Here is a 23,366-nt window from a genome sequence, read left to right on the forward strand (position 1 = left end):
AAACTCTGGACACTCCTCTCAGATTCATTCGTAAGCAGGGTCTGGACCGTCTGTTCCTCGAGTGTGACACGCACATGTGGCGTCTCGGGGACCGTAAGATCCCAGAGGGCATTGCGGTGGACGGAGGCTCTGATTGGTTCCTGCTGAACCGGCCCTTCGTGGACTACGTGGTGAACTCCAGAGACGAGCTGGTCAGCAGCATGAAGAGCTTCTACACCTACACACTGCTGCCTGCTGAGGTAACACACACACACACACACACACACACACACACACACACACACACACACACACACACACACACACACACAGTCACACACACAGACACACACACACAGACACACACACACACACACACAAACAGACACACACACACACACAGACACACTAACGTGAAATCTTTTAGGTACTTAACTTGATACTTTGCTCGAGTATTTCCATTTGTATGCTACTTTATAATTGTACTTGTAATTAATTATTACTTTAGTTAGTTAAATTCATAAATTGTGATGTATTATTCATATTATTTTAACCATCAATTAATCTGACAATATGTTTTTGATTTTTGCGGTCTTGTCTGACATAAAAAAAACAGTTTGAAGTCTTGTGATGGACATTTTCTATTACTTCAACTTTGAACAAACGTCACATTTATTGAATCTTTTGAAACATTCATCGGATCAAAAATATCCTTATTCTCTTTATTTGTCACAGACAAAATATGCATATCAGAATTTGGCAGAAATTAGATTTTAAGATGCAATCATATAAAATATGTTATTTTTTAAAACAGATATCTGGCGCATCAAAATCATAATGCATCAATCAAAGAAAGTACATTAGATGAATCGCTTTTACTGAAGAGAATAAACGTGCGTGTCTTTCTGTCCCTGCAGTCGTTTTTCCACACGGTTCTGGAGAACAGCGCCCACTGTGAGACGATGGTGGACAACAACCTGAGGCTCACCAACTGGAACCGCAAGCTGGGATGTAAATGTCAGTACAAACACATCGTGGACTGGTGCGGCTGCTCGCCCAACGACTTCAAGACCTCCGACCTGCCGCGCTTCCAGGTGAGACTTTAAACTAAATTAAGCTCATTTTGATATAAACTTTTAACATAGAATAGATGTAGTTTATATGTTCTAATATCTGGAAATGGTTTTGATGTTAATGAGGCAGTCAATAAAAAAAATAAACATACAAAACCTTAAGTTAGAACACATTATTATAGCCTATCTAATACTAGAGAAATATTAACAAAGAAAACTATTTATATAAGTAGTTGCCTTTTTTCACATTTAAATGTATATGCAATGAGGTAGAGTGTGAGTTCAATATGTGTTAACTATTAAGGGTTATTTTAAGGGAAAAATACAGTGGATTCTGGTTTTCAGAAAGGAAAACTACGAAGTTGGAAGTTCTCTGATAGCCAGAGGTGAGGTAAATATAATATGAAAAAAAACAACAAGATTACTTCAAATATATATATAATTAAAGATTCAAGCAGTTTTTTATCCTTTTGTTAAATGGACTGCATTTATATTGATTTCCAGTCTTTGCAGCCCCTCAAAGTGCCTTACAACAAATCAGCATTCACACACATTCATATTGAACAGAGGCAGAGGCTGCCATACAAGGTGCCACCTGCTCAGGGAGACTAATGGCGCATTTCCACTACACGGTCGGCCTCGGCCACACTCGGTACGGCTCGGTACGGTTTGGCCGCGTTGGGCCTTAACAGGGCCGACTCACTTCATGCTGCGCTTCCATTACAGTTTAGGAACTGGGGTAGTTACTATAGTAACGCAGTGTAGGCGGAGCCGTGACGTCATCTTCAATGAGAAATCCAGAAACACAACACAGCCGTTAGCTGTGAGCACTCAGAGCTCACAGCTCCTTATATATGTTCAGAAACTCGACAAAAGTTAAACAAGTACAAACCACAGACTGCCTGTGTCATGGTGAATACAGTCGCTGCTTTATTTATGTCTGTATAGGCCGTTGTTGTGAGTGTGGACGGTCGGGGCATATACTGCGTTAGCTTAGCCAATCTCCATCTAGAAAAACACGAATTTTAAAAGGTTTTTCGCCTGCCGTCTGTCTGCAGACTTGACAAAGCATTAATTCATGGTTTTTACTAACCGGTATCAGTATGTTGTTACTTCGGCATCATTTTGAAACGTGTATTACAATTAAATCACGGTCAAATATGTCCATCTTGTTGTAGTTCTAGCCCTCTTGCCAGCGCTCCTCTCTCTAGTTTAGCATACTCAGCCCGACTCAGCCCTGTTTGTTGGCCCCGATAGAACCACAATTTTCTAGGGCCAGAAAAGAGGGGAAAAAGTGGCCCCGCGCCGTGCCGCGCCGGAACGAGGCCTAGTGGAAGCACAACCAAAAAAGGGGACGGCACGACACGGCACGCTTAAAGCGAGCTACGCGCTGCAATGGAAATGCGCCATAACACTCACACACTGTTGGCCATGGGAGCAATGTGGGGTTTTTTCATTTGCTAAAAGACATGTTGACCCCAGCGGCCAGGAATCAAACCACCAACCCAACGATGAGTAGTTCACTCTACCTCCTGTGGCTCAAGGGCGGGCTAGGTTTTTAGGTTTGATCATTTAAAAAAACTAGCTAGCTCTCAATGGCTCTTCCAATGCTAGTGTTTAATTTGATCTTTTTTACCAAGATATCAAAATGTGACAGATGTTGTTTGAACTTCTTGTTAATCTCAAAGCTTTCCCTGGTGTTCATTCTTTGGATTTAGTTGTTTTAATTGTGATAATGTTGCAGCCTTGCTACAGAGATGATAGTCTTTATGCCCGCCCTCCCTTCTCAGGGCCTCTGTGGCCCAGAATAGCTCCGTATTCACAAATGAGCAGTGGCCTCGGAGCGGCGGCCCTCGGCTCGCTGTAACCACAGACCTGAGCAGCCTCTGTGGTCGGGCTTCGGATGGTTTCTATGAGAGGAGCTGGTCCTGGAAACAGCTGGACTCTTGGTATTTTTAGAGCTCTGTAGCGAGATGCCGCTGAGGTTTTTAAAGTTATCATTATTATAATGTGCGGGTTCGCTTGCTAGAAAGGCTGAGTCCTGAATGTGAGGGTCAGGAACACACATGTACAGTACTATACACACTTTTTCTCCATCATTTAACCAAATCAATGTGTTTTAGGTTACTTCCTGGAAGGAGTTTCCTCAAATTTGGCACAAATGTCCACTAAGACTCTATGATGAAATTATACACATTTTGTGGTTAAAAGATCAAACCATTCATGCACTAATTATGACAATATCACACAATTAGGGCTGTCAGTCGATTAAAATATTTAATCGCGATTAATCGCATGATTGTCCATAGTTAATCGCGATTAATCGCAAATTAATCGCACATTTTTTATCTGTTCTAAATGTACCTTAGAGGGATATTTTTCAAGTTTTTAATACTCTTATCAACATATGAGTGGACAACTATGCTTTATATGTTTGTTTATTATCATTTGAACAATGACAAATATTCTCATGAATATTAAACACAACAACCTCTGAACATTACAAATATTCGCCTCAATTCAACCTGGAACCTCTCTCATACAATACTGTGTGTGTGTGTGTGTGTGTGTGTGTGTGTGTGTGTGTGTGTGTGTGTGTGTGTGTGTGTGTGTGTGTGTGTGTGTGTGTGTGTGTGTGTGTGTGTGTGTGTGTGTGTGTGTGTGTGTGTGTGTGTGTGTGTGTGTGTGTGTGTGTGTGTGTGTGTGTGTGTGTGTGTGTGTGTGTGTGTGTGTGTGTGTGTGAATGAATGAATGAATGTGGAGGATCGTTGGAGCTATGTGCAGCTCAAGGCATATATGCCTGTGTGTATGAGCTGTGTTGCGGCACTATCCGTGCTGAGTGTGCTGTCTGGCTACCTGCATAAAGTCAAGTGCTCGGCGCAGTTGTCGGCGAAATGTCGCTCCTCTGTTTTCATTGAAACAGCTCCTTATATTCGTTAGCTCAGCTAGCTAGCACCAGATGCTAACAACAACACGTGATTGATTGATTGATTGAAAAGTTTATTAACAGCTTGTATATTGGGTACAGTACAGTACAGCTCAAAACATACAATTGTTAAGGGGATGCAGACCAGAGAAAGACTTTCGTCTTGTTTACATCAGGGTCCCCCATTTCCAATTCATCATATCATTTAAGACATATAAGACATATTTGACATACAGATGGCTTATTTACAATTTACATACAGGTGGTTTTTTACATACAGATGGCTTATTTACAATTTTCATTTTAGATTTCGTTCTAATACATCCTAACCGGACATTTAAGACATACCAAGTCTACAGATATACAGTTAGTAACAGTAACACGTAAGGTGTGCTTCGCTCGCGCCACACATACACACTCCCTCCCGGTCCTCCCGATGGCCAGTCCGGGCCTGCCGGTGAGCGTGGAAGTGTGGTCTGCCACAAGCGGGCAGCAGGAGCGGGGCTGTCAGCATCAGCTTGTAGATGGTATTTTAAACTCGATGCGCTCTGAAACTACGGCGGCCGAGGACAAAAAATACACATGCGTTAATCGCGTTAAAATAATTAGTGGCGTTAATTTTTTTTTGCGTTAACGCGTTATTAATATATTGTTTTTAAACAACATTTTGTTTTCAGCCTCTCAAATAAGGAGACTTACGGCTCTTATGTTCTATATCATATTTTAGTGAATATTTTTGAGGTTTGGACCAACAAATTAAGACATTAAAAAGTAAACAATCAAGAAAATAATACGCAGATTAATAGATAATGAAAGAGGTTCCATCTCATGTTGTCGTGAATTTGTTTGTTTTGGATCGTTTAAGTTATATTTGTAAATCCATGTTGAACATTTTTTTGATAAAACTGCTGTAAAAGGTAAAATCCAAAGGCATGTTCACAAGTGTGAAACCTGTGTACTCTGTACTAAATAAAGCTGCTCCTACAGGCGAGCAGCTGCTTGAGTCATATTTGGCTGACCTCGTTCACATAGAGAAAAGGCACTTTTATATAGTTTCCCTCTGATGTTCTGATGAAGGAAAACAAAAAGCCTTTAACTAGTGGTTTCCTCTGTTGTCTTTAGCTGTGTAAGGACACAGATTGTTAGGTAACGGCCCCAGAATAACCTCGGAGATAAATATAAATCTGCCGCTCGCTGCAGTCCGCATGGCTCTCATTATGTTGGGGTTTCCTGGCCCGCCGCTGCTGCCGGGGCCACCAGGAGCCGGCTGGGTGAGGTCATGACAGCATGAAGCCCGCCCTGCCTCCTCGAGAAACAGCCACATGATGAATTGTGTGTGTGTTTGTGCCTCGCTTCCAGTCTGGCCCCTACACCCTCCCTGAGGCCCTCTTTTCTAAGGTGTAGGGTATAAATACAGCCGCTTCTGGATTAACTTCATTATATCCTTATCAGCAAATCTAATGAGAAATAAATAATTAATCAAATAAATAATTTCACTTTTTCTACCTTTTTCTTATGGCAACATAAAACAATTTTCATAGAACAATGTATCCATGATGAATAATCAGTCAATCAATCAATCTTTATTTCAGACTCAAGGTCCATATCACATAAATCAGTCAGAATTGCAAGATGAGAAAATGCCAAGTATACTGTATTTATATGTGTAATGTTTTGTATTATATTAATGCATTATTATAATGTTATACTGCATTACATATTTTGTTTTTATATAGTTGTTTTATATTGTATTTATTGTATTACAATGTGCACATTTTTACCATAACTTCTCTTTGTTATCAATATTTTCAGTATTGATTTTATTTCATAAAAAATAAAAAAATAAATTATGAATATATATATTTTAAAGTTGGTCTTACTCCAACCATCCTTCATTTTTGTTTGTATGTTTTGACTACAGCAAGCGTCGAGACCCACCTTCTTCGCGAGGAAGTTTGAGGCCAGCGTGAGCCAGGAGATCATCAACCAGCTGGACTCCTACCTATTTGGATCTCACCCCTCGGGGACCCCGGGGCTCCAGGCCTACTGGGAAAACATCTATGAGCATGAGACGGACGGCCCCGCCAGCCTATCAGACTCCACGCTCAGCCACTACCACGCCTTCGCTCGTATGGGACTGTCCCGCGCCGCCAGCTCGCTGCAGGGACACCCCAATGACAACAGCTGCAGGTAAAAACATCCACATGTGGGTTTATTGAGAATGGGATGTGTTGTGGAAGTCAACCAGGAAAAACTAAACCTACTTTTATTTGTGTTGTGAGAGAAATGTGTATGTACAGTACCAGTCAAAGTTTGGACATACCTTCTCATTCGAAGGTTTTTATTTAATTGTAGATTAATACCGAATACATCTAAACTATGAAAGACTACCTCATGAAGCTGACTGAGAGAAGCCAAGAGTGTGCAAAGCTGTCATCAAGGCAAAAGGGGGCTCCTTTGAATAATCTAAAATCTAAAACATATTCTGGATTTTTTAACACTTTTTTGTTTACTACATAATTCCATATGTGTCTTTTCATAGTTTTGATGTCTTCAGTATTAATCTACAATGTATAAACACATTTAAATAAATAAAAACCTTCGAATGAGAAGGTGTGTCCAAACTTTTGACTGGTACTGTATTAGCCATATTATATAAAGTTCTCCCAATACAATAATCAGTGGTGGACAAAGTACTTGGATATTTACTTTGGTAAAAGTAATCACACCACAGTGTAAATACTTTGTTATAAGTAAAATGTAAGTATGTCAAGGTTTTACTTAATATTATAGTTGTGGAATTAGAAAAGACACAAACACTCGAGATTCAGTGAATGCAGCATCTGTTGGGAAAAAACATGATTTCCTTTAAAGGTCCCCTGAAACAGAACCTTGAGTTAAAATGTAGATTGGAAACATTATGTTTTCATGCTGAACCCGTTTGGTTGAATTCAAACCAACACTCCTGTTGTTTTGGATTGTTTAGGTTGGTCCAACAAACTGTGATGTAACAAAACACCTCGAACGAAACAGCCTGAAAAGTGGGTTTTTGGTCCAAGTCCCAAAAAGACAAACACCTTGATTCAGTAATCTAACTCTGTATTTTAGCACAGATGTTACTGCTGTTAAATCCATGTCTTGATTGTCATCGGGCAAACATTTCACAAACGATATGATAAACTACTTTCTCTATTCTTCCCATTTGCCACTTTTATGACATGACATTTGGCCGGGTTGCTGAATTGTATCATGTTTGTGATAAATAAATCCTTACGGTTCAGTGAATGCAGCATTACTTGCTTGTCAGTTACCAGAAGTTTGATTTCCCATGTGCTCCCCTGAGACAGATAAGACTGTTTGGTTAAAATAGTCTTGGGTGTCGCCTGTTTGATTTGGATTGTTTGGTTTGGTTTAACATTCTGTCCGTCAAACATTGGTGGGAACCAAACATCGAGACCAAAACTGCCTGAAAAGTGTCTCTTTGGTCCCGTCCCCAGTGATTAATGGTGTGTGCGGTGTGTGTATTTGGTGGTTACCAATATAAAACTAAGCTATCTAATCAGTGTTGGCCAGCTGTCTTTTAAGCTTCATGTTAAGAGCTCTTAGTTGTGTAATTAGTCAGTGCAACAGGAAAAGCAAATCTGCTAACGTGGCAAAAAGGCAACAATGGATCACTTTTGACTTGGTTTTATTCATTGATGTGAACTAAAGGCAAAACAACCTCAAGTCAAATTTTACGATGTAATGGCTTTATTGTCGTGTAGCGCTGTTTTTAGCGATAAAAACAGGCAATAAAACTCCCAGGCCCCTTCAACAATGAAAGATACAATACTTGGGACATACAAATACAAATAAATACAATGCAATGAAGTCCTCTGCCACCATAAGTGTATCAGGATTATTCAGTCGCTGGCTCAGTACATTTAGGCAGAGAGAGAAACTGCAGAATCTCTGTCTGATGGGATCGAGGAGGACGGGCAGATGAAATGTGTCTTTCCACTAGACTCACTAAACCGGTGTGTGTGAGTCCAAATTAAATATAAAGATAACCCCAGCTTGTCCTGGGATACAACCAGGCTACAGTGTCTGCAGACTGGATTTTTCCAGCAGAGTGTGTGTGTGTGTGTGTGGAGGGGTGGAGACCCACAGTAGGTACAAGGAGGTAGTTGTTGTTGGAGTTTGGGTGGGGATGGGTGGGGGCAGCATTATGGGAAGTGTGTGTGAAGGGGGGACAAGGGTGCAGGAGTAAAACAGGACTTGTCTGTTCCCCCAACTTGTGAGTTCAGTCTGAGAACACGAACACACTAATGTGTGGATATATTTAAACATGCTTCCATCCATATCCAAAACGGAGCTCTACTAGGAACCCACTGCTAAGCTGTTGGAATTTAACAAGCAGTCTGTTCATGCTTTTGCTCCATTCTGACTCATCTCATGTTTCTGTACAGCTGATCACATGCTACAGGTGGGTTAAATTTTCCATGATGGGTTTGTATCCAGTTTAAAACGGCTAACTAAGGTCCAGGTGTTTACTGGGCTCTGAATTCAAGAGTTCTTTTGAACCTGTGTTTTACACTGATTAAGTCTTCTGAACAGAGAGACATGACAAGAATACAACTCATAGTTTCTCAAAGGACAATAACATTTTTTGTGGCCCCTGAACATGATATAAAATGCATACATTATATTTTAACAATCTGTTGTCTATTTCATATTCAGTTTTGTGTGTGCACTCTCCTTAGTCATCAACATTTTGAAAACCCCTGGTAAAGGATGTCATAAAAATATGCCATATTAGGCTATGGTATGTCATTAAAAAAAGTCATAAAATATAATGTAAAAAAGTCCTAGTAAAATGTGTCACAGTAAGAGTATAAAGTATAACATGCCATAAAAAATGTCATTATAGTGTCGTAAAAGGAAAAAGAATCCATTAAAACTAAAGAAAATTGAGAATGTCATACAAATTATAGTATAGTATATCATAAAATAGAACAAAATATTAAATAAAATAATGATAGTTTAGTGTGTCACTAAAAGTAAAAAAATATTGTTTGTCTTTAAAAAGTCAAAGATAGAAAATTAACTTTGCAAAGATGTTTTTAAATGTGTCTGCTTCATTGCAGCATGTTCTCAGTACAGTGTGTTTTCCTCTCTCAGGTTCATGTCCACGAGCCACCCCGTATCCGTCCACCTCTACTTCCTGTCAGACAAGTTCCAGGGCTACCTGCTACGCCACGTGGCCACCAACCGAGCCTCCGCCCAGCTGGAGAGCCTGGAGACCTGGGTAACCTCCAAAGACCACTACACCCCCGCCAGCCCCCCCCAACCCAACAACAGGCTGCAGCACGTCCAGGTCAGCACACACACAGTACATTGTTATGACCAGTAGGTGATATTATGTATGTAGGAGTTCTGAGAAAATAGAAAGTTGTTTATTAACACAGCCAGAAAACTAGCTCGTTGACATTCTCAGGGACCTAAACACTTCCATGACCCTCTCCCTGTTCTCCAGGTAGGGGCGGACTGGGACCCTAAGGAGCGTATCTTCAGGAACTGGGGGGGTCTGCTGGGCCCCAGGGACGAGCCGGTTGCCGTGCAGCGCTGGAGCCGCAGCCAGAGCAACCTGACGGCCACCGTGGTGTGGATCGACCCCACCAACGTCATCGCCGCCACCTACGACATCCTGGTGGACGCCTCCGCCGAGGTCACGCACTACCGGCCGCCCCTCAGCCCCCCGCTGAGGCCCGGCCTGTGGACCCTCAGGGTGCTGCACCACTGGAACCTGCTGGGCCAGACCAGCTTCATCATGGCCCCGCTCGAGTTCCACCGGCAGCAGCCCATACAGCAAGGTGAGGGGGGGGAGACACCCTAAATGCATCTACACATTAAATCATGACATCTAGCTGATGCTTTAATACTAACTCAATTAAAAGTGATCAACCATGAAGATACAAACTTAGAACGGCAAGAAACATACATTAGCCTTAAAAAAAAGCCAAACCATGTCAAGTACTATAATATTTTTAGATAGATTTGAATAGCTAAGGTGCAGACAAAACAGGTCTACAGTGGAAGATGTGTAGACTTTCAGCAGCCCTGATCAGCCGTCTTTAACCTCAGGGTAACAATAGCCCCGCACAAAAATAATCTACTTCTTATTATTATTTACCGAAGACTGACTGTTACAAATGTAAAGATGTCGGCCAGCTGTGATTGGTTGCTCCTCGTCACATGGCAAGTGGTGCGGGGCTACTGCGTTCAAAAAGTGAATCTGGGCACAGCCGTTACTGCCTGAAAAACATGAATTTGGAGGTGCAGCACCACTCCTACTCTCCCTGTGATATTTCCCAGTTAACTCTTAAGTGTTTTTTGCAGTTGTTCCTTTTGTGCTGCAAGGGTCTAAGGGCAGAGTTTGTTGTATGCTGTGCAATCTGTAAAGCCCCCTGAAACAAATTTGTAATTTCTGATATTAGGCTGTGTAAATCATGTAGGACAGTTAGGATCAAATATACTGTAAAAAATGAAAGGCAGACCGACTTTATTTGCAGGACTTCAATTATTGAATACATATTTAATTGTTAATTAGCTCTTTTGTCAACATGCCTTAAACATGTTGCAATAACCTTTTGGTAAAATAACATTGAGGTAGATTTAAGAGGATAGGAGCTAATAAATGTCATAAATGTTTCGATTTCTTTCAGCATTATTTCTGATTATTCATGTACTGTCTTGCTATGGTTTAGGTTGTTGAATATATTTTCAAGTAAATATTTGTATTGGTGCATCCCTAATTACAGTATATACCACTGTATAGCACATTTTCAGACGTTAAAAAAGTCCTTATTACATGGTCCAGTAACTTGTATTGTCTATAAGCATCGTTTTGTGGATTGACCTATTACTACTATTCTGCTAGTCAGTAAAATATCACTAATTTGGCACAATGCTTGGCTATAATCCTGCAGAACCCCCTTGAAAACACCTGTTGAACGTATATTTAAGAGCGGCACAGGGGTCACTGTAGTCTTTATGTCAAAAGCTAATACTTAAATTACACACACAGAGCAGAGGCCCTTCCTGTCACAGCTGTCAACACCACACACACACACATATTTATAGTGTCAGTATCCAGTCACGCACACACGGTCACCTCTGTCCCAAATTAGCTTCCCGCTGAACCTCCTCGTGTGTGTGTGTGTGTGTATGTGTGTTTGGAGATAACTAAGCAAAGCCTGGGACATGAATAGATGGTGATGTTTTATTGGCTGCTGTCATAAAGTGAAGATGGAGTGCGACGTGATCTGATCAGAGTGTGTGTGTGATATCAGGTGCCTGTGTGTTAAAACATGTTCACTTCTGGACTGTTTTTTTTTACTTCCTTAACATAATGACATCACTATGTAACACTCGCGCTTCTATTGGCTTCTGCTCCAATACATTGTACGTCATAGGCTAAAGGGTGGGACATCTTTAAGTGGTTGACCAATCTCAACAGACCCTACCACCTAACCAATCAGAGCAGACTGGGCTCTGGTTTCAGACAGAGGGGGAATTTTGAACTTTGGGATTTTAGCCTTTGCTGAACATTAACATGCACAAAACATATATACAACACACAAAAGGAAAGGGAAAACCCCAAAAAGCATAATAGGGCCTCTTTGAAGCATGTAAACACGTCACAGTAGAGGCACAAAATACCAAAATGAACCTGAAAATGTGTATAATAGGGCCCCTTTAAAGAAAATAATCAATAATGTAATTTACCATTTTTTTGTGGTCAATCAATCTAATTTCAATGTCAACATTTTGTATATAGCCCAATATCACATAATACAAAATGGTCTCCCTCTGTCCTTCGACACTCGCATTAGACTCCCATAGAAACCCTACAATTGATGGCGAAAAACTGTTACAAACCTCTGGTATAGCAACATAACAACATTACCAAACAAATGAAAGTGATAATGTGAACATATGATAATGTAGGATCCAGCAGGATGTCAAAAAGCTTGTGCATCATTAAAAGGTTTTTCTAGTGCAGAGTGTGCCCACCTTTTTCACCACTCTTCTCTCCTCTCCTCGCCTCTCCTTTCCCCTCTCCCCTCTCCCCTCTCCTCCCCCCTCTCCTCCGGGGGTCCAGAGGACACCCTGCGGCTGCACAGCGGCCCGCCCAAGAACTCCTACATGGAGCAGAGCTTCCACGGCCTGAACCCCGTGCTGCGGCTGCCGGTGAGTCTGGGGGCAGTGGAGGAGGCGGAGGCCAACGCCGGCCTGACGGGGGCGCCGCTGCGTCGCTGGCTGGACCGCCTGCTGGAGGGCCACTGGTCGGCCGCGGACGTCTGCTCCATGGGCCCCAGCGTGTGTCCCATCATGCAGCGCTGCAAGCTCACCCCCTGGAGCTCCGCCAGCCCCGACCCAAAGTCTGAGCTCAGCCCCCCCAGAGAGGACGGGAGGATCAGGTAGCAGACGTACGGACTGAGGGAGGACACAAGGAACACATGAAGGAAGACACACGTCCTGTCTGATATTTATTTATTTAAAAGTGTGTGCAACGTTACAGTGAAATGGATTAATGAAACTCTGGAGGCAGCGACGGGTAGAAGAGAGGAAGCATCTCCTTCAGTCCTCAGTCAGTCTGCTGCTCTCATTGTTGCTTGGGACATCATGCTGTGTGCGAGTGTGTGGGTGTGAATAAGTGTGTGTGGACGCGGTGTGTCAGAAGAACTCTATACCTCCTGATGTGAGCGTTTCCCTGGGGGAAGGTAGGCAGGTGTTACATGTTCAGATGCTGAAATATAAAACAGTTGGTCCTTGTAGACCAATTCATACTTTCTGTGTCCATGAAGGTCCCGAGCCCCCTGGAAGAGCGCCTGGCTTTGAGCTCATTTTTATCTTGGCCAAGCGGTGGAATTATAACTTTCCTGTCTCAAGATGACGTACAGCACACCTCTAGCTGGAAGAAACAGGAACAAATGAGCAAGCAATAGAAATATGTCATATTTATTTTGTATTATTTATTTGGTGCCAAAATGACCATTTAATTCAAAAGTGTTCAAAACAAAGAACTGTCTGAATCCTTCAGTCAGCCTATTTTATTGGACTTTACACACGTTTTAAATCTGCTCCATACTCACTGTAGAAACGGATGTCACTTTCAAAGCGTGCAACTAATATACGAGTCATTTATTCAGAAGAGGGTTTATAACATTTTTATATATATAAGTCAGTGGCTAATATTTCATATGCTGGAATTTGCTTTGACAAAAACATCTGCTTTGCTTGGGCGGTGTCTAACGGTTACAACATTTTGTATAACTTGGTCTCAATTTTGTTGTTGTTATGTTATAATGAAATGATTGGATGGAAAACATGTAATGATATACCTATCAGCAGTAAACGGAGCACAAGTTAAGCCTTGGAAGGGAATATTGTTCTGTATGTCTGAACACAGAGCATATAAAATAAGTTATGCAGATAAATAAGTTAGATAAATTGATAATTGAATGTGATAAGAAGAGATTTGTTCCACAATTAATATTCCTGTATTCAGAATATCAGATTGTAGTACTCTGGAAAGTTAATGGGCAAAAGCAAATTCTCGAAAGATTTTTGGTTCCTTCCATACTAAAAAAAAGATATACCCATGCATAAAGTATTTCGCTGAGAGTTGAGTTTGAGTGTAGTGCAGGGGAGAGGAGACCACCGACACAGGTTTTGCACCTTTAGAGTTCCATGCTGCTCTGTGATGGACTATGTGCCAAGACGGTAAATATTCATAGGGTTGCACCAGTTAGGATGAAGGTTACACTGTGTGGCTTTTAAGAGCAGTGACGCATAAGAGGCTTATGTAAACAACAACAGCTTTAATAACGGTCTTTTAAAGACTTGGCTAATATTTTCAGTTTTAGTCAGAGACACTGAACATAAACAATACTGTTAGTGAAAACAAATCTGAAAGGTTGGTTATTACTGGATTACATGTCAGTTCAGTTGCATTGGATAGAGTTTGGAATTGTAGCTACATAAGATTTTATTTATTAATCTTCTGTTTTTTTATGGATTACACAAACTACGTTTAAAAGAAATTCAGCTTTAGATGAGCCAGGCTAGCCTTTCCCACTTGCTTTCAGTCTTTATGATAAGATAATCATATTTCTTTGTTAATTTACAGCAAGAAAGGGAATAAATGTTCTCCTGAAAATGTCCAAATATTACTTTTCAACCCCACCCTACATATGTTACTTGAGTTACCAAATAACAACTAACAAAGCCTGATACTCGCTGGTGCAATCCATCTTTTGTTTGATACTATAAAAACTGATATTTACAATTTTTTGATCAATCATTTCAATGTGTGTAGTTGCCATGTGACTATTATTGGGACCAAAACTGGAGAGGAGTGTTTTTGTTTTGTTTTAACCATGAGAGTGAAGCTGAGAATGATTGTTGTTCTGTGACAGTCAGCACTTTACGTATAGCATATAATGGTCACAAAAAGGATTGTGACTATTATATATAAATTATTATTTGAAATGGACGCCTGGTGCAGATGTTACCAGATGTTATGTTTCAGCACAGTGTTGGTGGGTGTAGCCCTGAAAGAGCCATCTTCTGTTAAATATATCAGACATGTACTGCCACTAGATTAAGGGTTCAAATGACAGCAACAGGTACGATCTGGTTATGTTTTAACCTTTGGATTTCTGAATTAGACTGAGGACATTTCCCTTGTTGTGAATCCTTTACTTTTATTATGTAAAAAGCATAATATAAAAAAAATAGGTTCACCTGTAAGGGAGATTATTAGGAAAGATAATATGCGAGAATGAGGGCAAGAGCACCAACAAATAACTTAAATTACTAAATAAAAACAGTATTTTGCTTAACATTCAAGACGGTAGCCTAACTTTGAAATAGTTCTTTATGGTTTTGTGTCAACAAAATACTAAGGTTTGTTCATGAAAAACCCTATTGCTGAATTAAATCTGTATTTATTTCGATTCTGGGACAAAAGCTGTAAAATAAAGCGGGCTCTTATTTTGAAATGTAGCATGAGGGGTATATAGGTCTAAAGGAGATGTTCACCACAAAGACGTGAAAAAACAATCACCAGGTAGAAAACTCATGACTATTTTATTTAGTAAACATGTTTTTAGTTAATCCGACAGTCATTTGGTTTAAATGTCGCATCATTCGATTCACACAAAATCTTCGGTTTTAAATACATTTCTTATGGACAGAGTTTTCAGAATTACTTTTTTGTAAAATGTAAACATTATTTATTAATTAAAGGTGGGGTAGGTAAGTTTGAGAAACCGGCTCGAGATACACTTCTTTTTGTTATATTCCATGGAAGCCGTGGAAGCCGTAGTACTGTAAAAAGCACGACCAATCATTTTAGCCGGCCCGGCTAAAATAACTGGATGGCCTACCTGCCTGTCAGCCTTCCATCTGTGCACAAACTTATCTCGTGCCCTCATTGGTCATGTGCGCGTTCGTGTGTGTTGGAGGAGGGGCTCTATAAGGAAGTGGCTGATTTTTTCCGGCTGTGTATTTTCAAATTCTAGCGATCTTGAGCCGGTTTCTCCAAAATTACCTACCCCACCTTTAACACACACATACAATAATTTTGTCTTTATGCTTCATTTTTGCATAATGTCAGTCTCAGAGAAAGTCCTGAATGTTAAAAAGACATTTTATTTTCTTTGCTGCACAATGTTAATTTGAATATTAAGAGCCATTTTATGTCCGATATGTACTTTTCATATAACGAGTGAGTCGATGTAATTCAGTATTTTGTAAAATACTCTGGCGGTGTACAGTTTCTAAGTTAAGATGATGATGGTGCCACAGAAGTCATGTGACTGTTTATAAGAATTTTTAAATGTTGATAAAGTTTTCAGATTCTGGAATTATTATTTCATAATAACGTTTTTCTCACACTTAAATTCAGTTTGTCTCTTTTATTTCCAGTACAACCCTTTTTGACGCAAGTGCCATTTTTGTCTGATGTGTTTTTCTCTCTCTCTCTCTCTCTCTCTCTCTCTCTCTCTCTCTCTCTCTCTCTCTCTCTCTCTCTCTCTCTCTCTCTCTCTCTCTCTCTCTCTCTCTCAGTGGGAGTAGTGCTGTGCCTTAGATGTTATCATGTTTTAGGAAATGGTCTCTGAAAGCATCAACAACTCTAAATGTCCAAAAGCCAAAAAAAAAGTAGTAAGAATTTCTGTGAATGCCTTATAAATGACCTTAGCGATTTTGAAGTACATTTTTTGAAAATAAAACTGAATCTCCCTTTATTTTGTGCCTGTCGATTTATTTTATTGATGTATAAACAGGTAATTCCGGGGTGGGTCAGAGGGCTTCATGGAGAGAAACCTCAACTGTAATGTAACTACAGTCACATTTACTCTTCCAAAAAGGTACTTACAAAACGTACTGTGTTTTATTTTCAAGCTACCTCATACGATTTTACAAAGTATTAATGCCTATATATACTTTTAATTAAGGAAGTATTTTGGAGGAATTGTATTCATATAATAAAGTATTTTGACATCATTTTACTGCTACTAACAACTCAGTTTTATCTGCATATTTATTAGATAAGGGACAAATCTGTTTAGCAGACCCCAGGTGTCGCCTCCTCTGTGGGTCCCAAACCCCAGGCTGGGAACCACTGCACTAGAACACCAAATGTGGATTTATCCACTTTTAAAGAGACCCTTACTGTGGGGGACACTTCTGAAGCAATTGGAGTCAGGACTCAGAGAGACACGAGGAGAGCTGGAGCTTTGATGGCAAACACTGACGGTTTATTTGGAGCTTCGGCCGGAGAATTCACAAGACATGTCACGGGCCACGGTTTGACCACACGGTTGAGATGCCACAATCAACTCTTCTGTAGCTCGAGGTTTTAACTAGTTCGGAGTGTAATAACCAACATTCTTCATCTTCCTTATAAAACATTTGCCAACACTTCATATCTGCAGTGCAGAGCAGCCAGAGCCGGCGGTGCAGAAGTCATCAATACAGCCGGTCAATAACACTCAGCTAATTATTTTCGGAGGCATCAGAGTTAGCGTCAGACAGCATGTGACTCCGGACACTGGTTAGAAAGAACTTACAAACAGAAGCCCATTGAGGACTAATGACTTAATAGAGTCTGTAGGAAATGGGTCATTCCTTTGACTTTCTGTAAACTCGGCTAAACTTCCTGTACCTCTCTCTGAACTGAACAACACAAAAACACAGATACTCATGTTTTTAATCATTTTGGGCAACAAGCTTTTCACAAGAGAAATGTTATGTATATCATTTTTTTTATAATTAATAAACAAGGCATTATAATCACATTAGTGTTTTAATGTTTAACTCATTAGTTAATAGGTGTACAAGGGTTTGTAGCCAGTTTATCACCAGACACCAACATCCTTTTTTCAGGTTTTACCCATTAAAGGTTTATCAGTATAAATATATATTCTGGAAAAGAAATGGAAAATGTAAAAACATCATACTTTTTATTTGGTTAAAGGTAGGGTAGGTAAGAATGGAGAAACCAGCTCGAGTGCGCTAGAATTCCTTCAGACTTCCTTACAGAGCCCCTCCTCCAACACACACGAACGCGCACATGACCGCTTTCACACCAAGTACTTTGACGTACTTAGTGTTCTATTGTTATAAGTGTTCACTATAACTTATTGAGCTGTTGAATAGGAAAGTATTGGACCAACGCTGTCACGATCTGTCTGTGTTGTGTTTTGTCTAGTCTTTTTCTGTCTCTGGTTTCCTGTTTTATTTTGAAAAGTGTTCACCCCCTGTCTTGTCTGTTGATTCCTGTCTCTGTGTTTGCCCTCCTGTGTCTGATTTCCTGATTGTGTTCACCTGGGCCCTTTCTCATGTCTTCAAATGTTCCTCCTCGACTCCCCTCCTCGACTCCTATCCTCGAGACTTAGTCCCGCCCACAGGAGATGCGAGCGGAGGAGCCGAGGAGGGGAACCGAGGAGAGAGGAGGGGAAGCAGCAGGCGGTTAGAGAAATGAGAACTCCTCTCCTCTGAGCGGTCATTTTAAAGAGACGTCCATTAATGATGACAGGAGGCACATCAGCCCTCTGTCTGATGGACAGATGTGTTCATGACGACTTATATATTTACTTTTAATTCATTCACAGTGCGGTATAATGAGACAATAACAGGCTACAGATGCGGACATACACACAGACACACAGACACACACACACACACACACACACACACACACACATATATGTATATATTTATATAAATATATACAATTTCAGAATCAAACAGAGCACTCTCATAATAACGTAACACTATCAGAGACTGGATATATCCCCCCCCCCTCTCTGGTCGCTACAATGAGGGAAATAAATGACGGGCCAAAAGTTTTATTTACAAGTATTACAAGTAAGCAGAGGACACCAAACCAACTGAGACCTGTCTGTCCGCTGCATCTACGCACACACTGTACCACACACACCTACACCACACACACACACACACCTACAGCTCCTAAAGCATATAATCAGGCTACAGCCGTTGTGTATTTTATTATGTGAAGCACTAAATGTGAAGCACTAAAAATATCGACTTTGTTTGTAGATATCTACTAAACTAAAGCAAATACAGAGAGTAGGCCTGTTATACTGAGTGATATATATTATACACACTGCTCTGCTTTCTGCACGGACCACACAGCTGTTCTCACTGTAAACATCGCGTCGCGATGAAAGCAGTTAATAAAATAATATCCAGGGGATGCATGCAGAGCTGTCATTGGCTGAGATAAGTCCGGCCGTGCGTCTCGACTCTTTGAAACATCACTGTTGCCGGAAATGCATCCACGAAGGAGCCGTGGAGGACTGTGGAGGACCCATCAGTGTATCCTCGGTTATAGCTCCTCCAGAGAGCCTCCTCGACGCTCGATGCTCGGTCCTCGATGTGCATTTCGAGAAATGAGATGTCCTTCAACATGGCGCGCTAAAATTCATTTCCGGGTCACTACCGGAGGACCGAGGAGTCGAGGAGTCGAGGATGGGACATTTGATGACATGAGAAAGGGCCTTAGTGCCCCTGTGTTTTCACCTCCCTCCTCACCTGTGTCTTGTTGTGTGATTAGTCTTGTGTGTATTTAAGTTCTGGTTTTTCTGTCTGTCATTGTTAGATCCTTGTTTGTCGTTGACTGTGTTCACTGGGAAGAGCTTTGTATTTTTCTTGTAGCCTTTTAATAAAGGTGTTTTTCTGTGAAATCTGCATTTGGGTCCTGCCTGCTTCGCTCAACCCTGACAGAAGGATCTAACCAAGAATGGACCCAGCAGACAGCCTGTACGAGGTGACGTACAATTTAACTTGCCTCAAGAATGACTTTCGATATGCCTCCAGTAGTGAAGAGAGGCAGTCAATTATCTCTACGGCACGCCAAGTAACCTCAAGGCCCTGGTTAAGGGAGTTTCTACCCGAGTGGGTGGAGGACTTTTTTGGTTGCTTTGAGGTCAAACCTGTTTCTCGGCCTGCTAGCCCCTGGCATGCTAGCCCCCTGCCTCCCAATTCCCAACCTGACACCATACGTCTCTGTGTTTTCCTTCTGGAGTCAGCCCCTGCTTCTTCCCCATTTCCTGCTCCTGTCCAGGAGCCGTTCTCGGGTACTCGTCTGCCTTTTGGAGGTCCACGGAGCCTCCAAAAGGCTTACAGGCCGACTCCAGCACCTCATCTCCTGTTGGCTCTGGCCGACGCCAACCCCCCGTGTCCTGTCGGCGTACCGACCGTCTCAAGTCCCCTCTCAAGTCCCCTCTCAAGTTCTGTCTCAAGTCCCTTCTCAAGTCCCCTCTCGAGTCTCCTCTCGAGTCCCCTCTCGAGTCTCCTTTCAAGTCACTTCTCGAGTCTCCTCTCGAGTTCCCTCTCGAGTCTCCTCTCGAGTTCCCTCTCAAGTCCCCTTTCAAGTCACCTCTCGAGTCCCCTCTCAAGTCCCTACCCAATGTCCTGGTCCGTTGGAGGTTCCGCTGGGGGTCCTGCCAACTCCATGTCCTGTCCCGTTGGGGGTCCCGCCGACTACTCTTCTACCGGGGGTCCTGCCAACCCTATGTCCTGTGCTGTTGGAGGTTCCGCTGGGGGTCCTGCCAACTCCATGTCCTGTTTCATTGGGAGTCCAGCCGACACCTGCTCAGCCATATTTCCTGCCAACACCAGATCCTGTCCTGTTGGGGGTCCCGCCGACACCTGCTCCGCCGGGTTTCCTGCCAACACCATATCCTGTCCTGTTGGGGGTCCCGCCGACACCATATTCTGTCCTGTTGGGGGTTCCGCCGACACGTGCTACGCCGAGGGTCCTGCAGACACCAGCCCTTGTTTCATCGAGAACACCTGTCCCGGCAACACCGGTGATTATCCCGCTGACACCTGTTCCGCCGGGGGTCCTGCTAACTCCCTGTCCTTTCCTGTTGGTGGTCCCGCCAATACCTGTTCCAGCGGGGGTCCCGCCAAAATCTTGTCCTGTCCTGTTTGGGGTCCCGTCGACACCAGCCCATGTTCCGTCCAGGGTCCCGTCTACGCCTGACCCGCTAGGGGTTCCACCAGCTCCTGCTCTTGATCCCAGTGCTCTGTCGATCCAGCTGACACTGAAGGGGTCCCATCGCGGCCTACACCGTCTTCCTGCCCGTCCTCCGGAGCTGTCCCGTCCCCTGAGTGCCGATGCCTTCGCCCTCGAGCCTGGCCCCCTGACTATTCCAGCCGCTGCCTTCGCCCTCGAGCCCGGCCCCCTGACTCTTCCAGCCGCTGCCTTCGCCCTCATGCCCGGCCCCCTGAGTTCGCCCGCTGTGGCCTTCGCCCCACCATGAACTCTGCCTTGCCCCCGGGCCGTCCGCCCGAGACCCCTCCTTGATCTCTGCCTTGCCCCTGGGCCGTCCGCCCGAGACCCCTTCCGGGTCCTCCGCTGTGCCCCTGGGCTGTTAGCCCAAACCCGTCCTCCAGACCCCCTCCACCCACCCTTTTGGCCCTAGTTATGTGTCCCTCCTCCGGTCCCCCTCTACCCACCCTGCTGGACTTTTTTGGCACGTCTGGGATCCGTCCCTTGAGGGGGGGGGGGTAATGTCACGATCTGTCTGTGTTGTGTTTTGTCTTGTCTTTTTCTGTCTCTGGTTTCCTGTTTTATTTTGAAAAGTGTTCACCCCCTGTCTTGTCTGTTGATTCCTGTCTCTGTGTTTGCCCTCCTGTGTCTGATTTCCTGATTGTGTTCACCTGGTGCCCCTGTGTTTTCTCCTCCCTCCTCACCTGTGTCTTGTTGTGTGATTAGTCTTGTGTGTATTTAAGTTCTGGTTTTTCTGTCTGTCTTTGTTAGATCCTTGTTTGTCGTTGACTGTGTTCACTGGGAAGAGCTTTGTATTTTTCTTGTCGCCTTTTAATAAAGGTGTTTTTCTGTGAAATCTGCATTTGGGTCCTGCCTGCTTCGCTCAACCCTGACAAACGTGTAGGTTGACTTGCTCTCGTTTATTAATCACCGATGCACAACACGTTACATCATAAAGGTTCCTACCCTATTATGCCTGATACTACATCCCCCTTTCTAAATAGGAGACCTTACCTGTGGAGAGGATGTGTATGGACAACACAAGCCTCTGAAGCTGATATTAAACAATTTCTTAACTTGTATTCATTCTAATGAACAATACATGTATAACAGCATTACATCTCAAGTTTACCAAGATGGATATTATTAAAGACACTAAAGGCTTTTTCTAGGTCTTAAAGGAGAGGTGTCATGGCCATTTCCACTGATCATAATTCCATTGTTGAGGTCTACTAAAATAGATTTATACTGTGCATTTTTCCAAACTCACATTGGTTTCTCATACAGCATCTCTGTAAACTACTTGTATTCACTGAATTTCACTCTCTGCCTTTAACGGCTCGTTGTAGCTCCAATAGCTCCAGCCCCTACCCTCCCTGAGAGCAGTGTGCTCTGATTGGTCGGGACGTTGTGAATCGCGCTGAGCTCCGTGGAGGTGTTGTTTCCTTGTTTAGGATACATAGCGAAACACAGCCAAACTCATCCTGAGCACACACAAACTCACAGTCGAAGTAAAAACAATAAGTGTGGCTTGATATTGAGTAAGAAAAAGGTTGATAAACGCTGTGAGAATGGGTCTGCAGAGAGCATTTCGCTGCGATCCCAACTGCAGCCAGGGAGGAGAAATCAGCAGAGCTGCCTGTGTGTGAGGAAGTCCGTGGATTGGTCAATTTGGACCAATCAGTGGGGGCTTAACGTAACGGCTCCACGGATTGGTCCATTTCGTTCCGGGTACGGCATTACATCATGCCGTACCCGGAAGAATCAAATGGACAATGACGTATCTCCAACGAGGCGTTTTGGGGAGGTATTTTCTGTGTTAGAGTTTTACTCGCTACATGGTGTACTTTGAGGGTTTGTGACTCTGCAGACCGTTTACATGCATAAAAACCTTCATAACACACAAGGGGACGGGTAATAACCGGAAAAGCATGACACCTCTCTTTTAACATAGTGCAAAATATGAAACACTTTATCAACATGTGTTTCTGAAAACACTGCAACATATAGTTCTGTCTAACTGCAGAATTTTTATTAAAAAATTCAACTGCTGTACTTCTTTTTATTCATTTATTTAGTTTTAACTATGGAGGGATGGGGTGGACTACCTAAACCCTCCAGCTGAGTGTGGGGATTATTCTGCCCCATTGACCACTCAGTTTCCTGGCTATGAACGCACAAAGTCTTTTAGATGTGCAGGAGGCGCCCTGACTCTGGCAGGAAAACGTCTCTCACACACTGTGTTTTGCTGACTCGAGTCATGCTGGACTTCTGGTGTGGCAGGAGTGCATGCTGCCTCAGTAGTTGTGTTTACAGGTGTGGTGTTATCAGATAATCGAGGACCCTCAGGGGTTGAAGAGAGGTGGTATCTGTTTGTTCGGACGGTGCCCCTGGGTGTCTCAACGATGTAAGACCTGGGTTTGCCTGCTGTTGACACCACTGTGCCCTTCTCATGTGGATCTTTGATCCACACATGTTCGCCGGGTTGCAGGTGCAGCATATCATGTGCTCTGTGTCTGCAATCATAGTTTTGTCTCTGTTTTTGTCTGTAACTTTGTTCTGTCAATTTCAACTTTATCATATCAGCACATCCTGGGTTGAGCTGTGATGGAATGACAGGAACGAGTGTCCTTATCTTCCTCCCCGTGAGAAGCTCTGTGGGACTGTATCCATTTGCCAGAGGAGTAGCACGGTAGGCCATGAGGGCAAGATATGGATCACTTGATTTCTTAAGGAGACCTTTGATTGTCCTCACAGCCCGCTCCACTTCTCCATTGCTCTGAGGGAAGTGGGGACTGGATGTCCCATGACT

The 23,366-nt window shown here is 42.7% G+C and overlaps 1 protein-coding gene across 1 annotated transcript in view; it reads left to right on the forward strand.

Annotated features, from left to right (window-relative positions):
• Positions 1-15,294, forward strand: part of LOC117493605 (xylosyltransferase 1-like) — a 39,877-nt gene extending 24,583 nt beyond the window's left edge. The window contains exons 6-11 of the mRNA XM_034144248.1: positions 23-239; positions 897-1,073; positions 5,900-6,168; positions 9,139-9,334; positions 9,494-9,830; positions 12,122-15,294. Of these exons, the coding sequence (XP_034000139.1) occupies positions 23-239; positions 897-1,073; positions 5,900-6,168; positions 9,139-9,334; positions 9,494-9,830; positions 12,122-12,444 (1,519 nt within the window). The 3' untranslated portion in view covers positions 12,445-15,294. The remainder of the gene's footprint in view (positions 1-22; positions 240-896; positions 1,074-5,899; positions 6,169-9,138; positions 9,335-9,493; positions 9,831-12,121) is intronic.
• The last annotated feature ends 8,072 nt before the right edge of the window (positions 15,295-23,366 follow it).

The sequence above is a fragment of the Trematomus bernacchii genome, unplaced genomic scaffold, assembly GCF_902827165.1.
Source record: "Trematomus bernacchii unplaced genomic scaffold, fTreBer1.1, whole genome shotgun sequence".
NCBI lineage: Eukaryota > Metazoa > Chordata > Actinopteri > Perciformes > Nototheniidae > Trematomus > Trematomus bernacchii.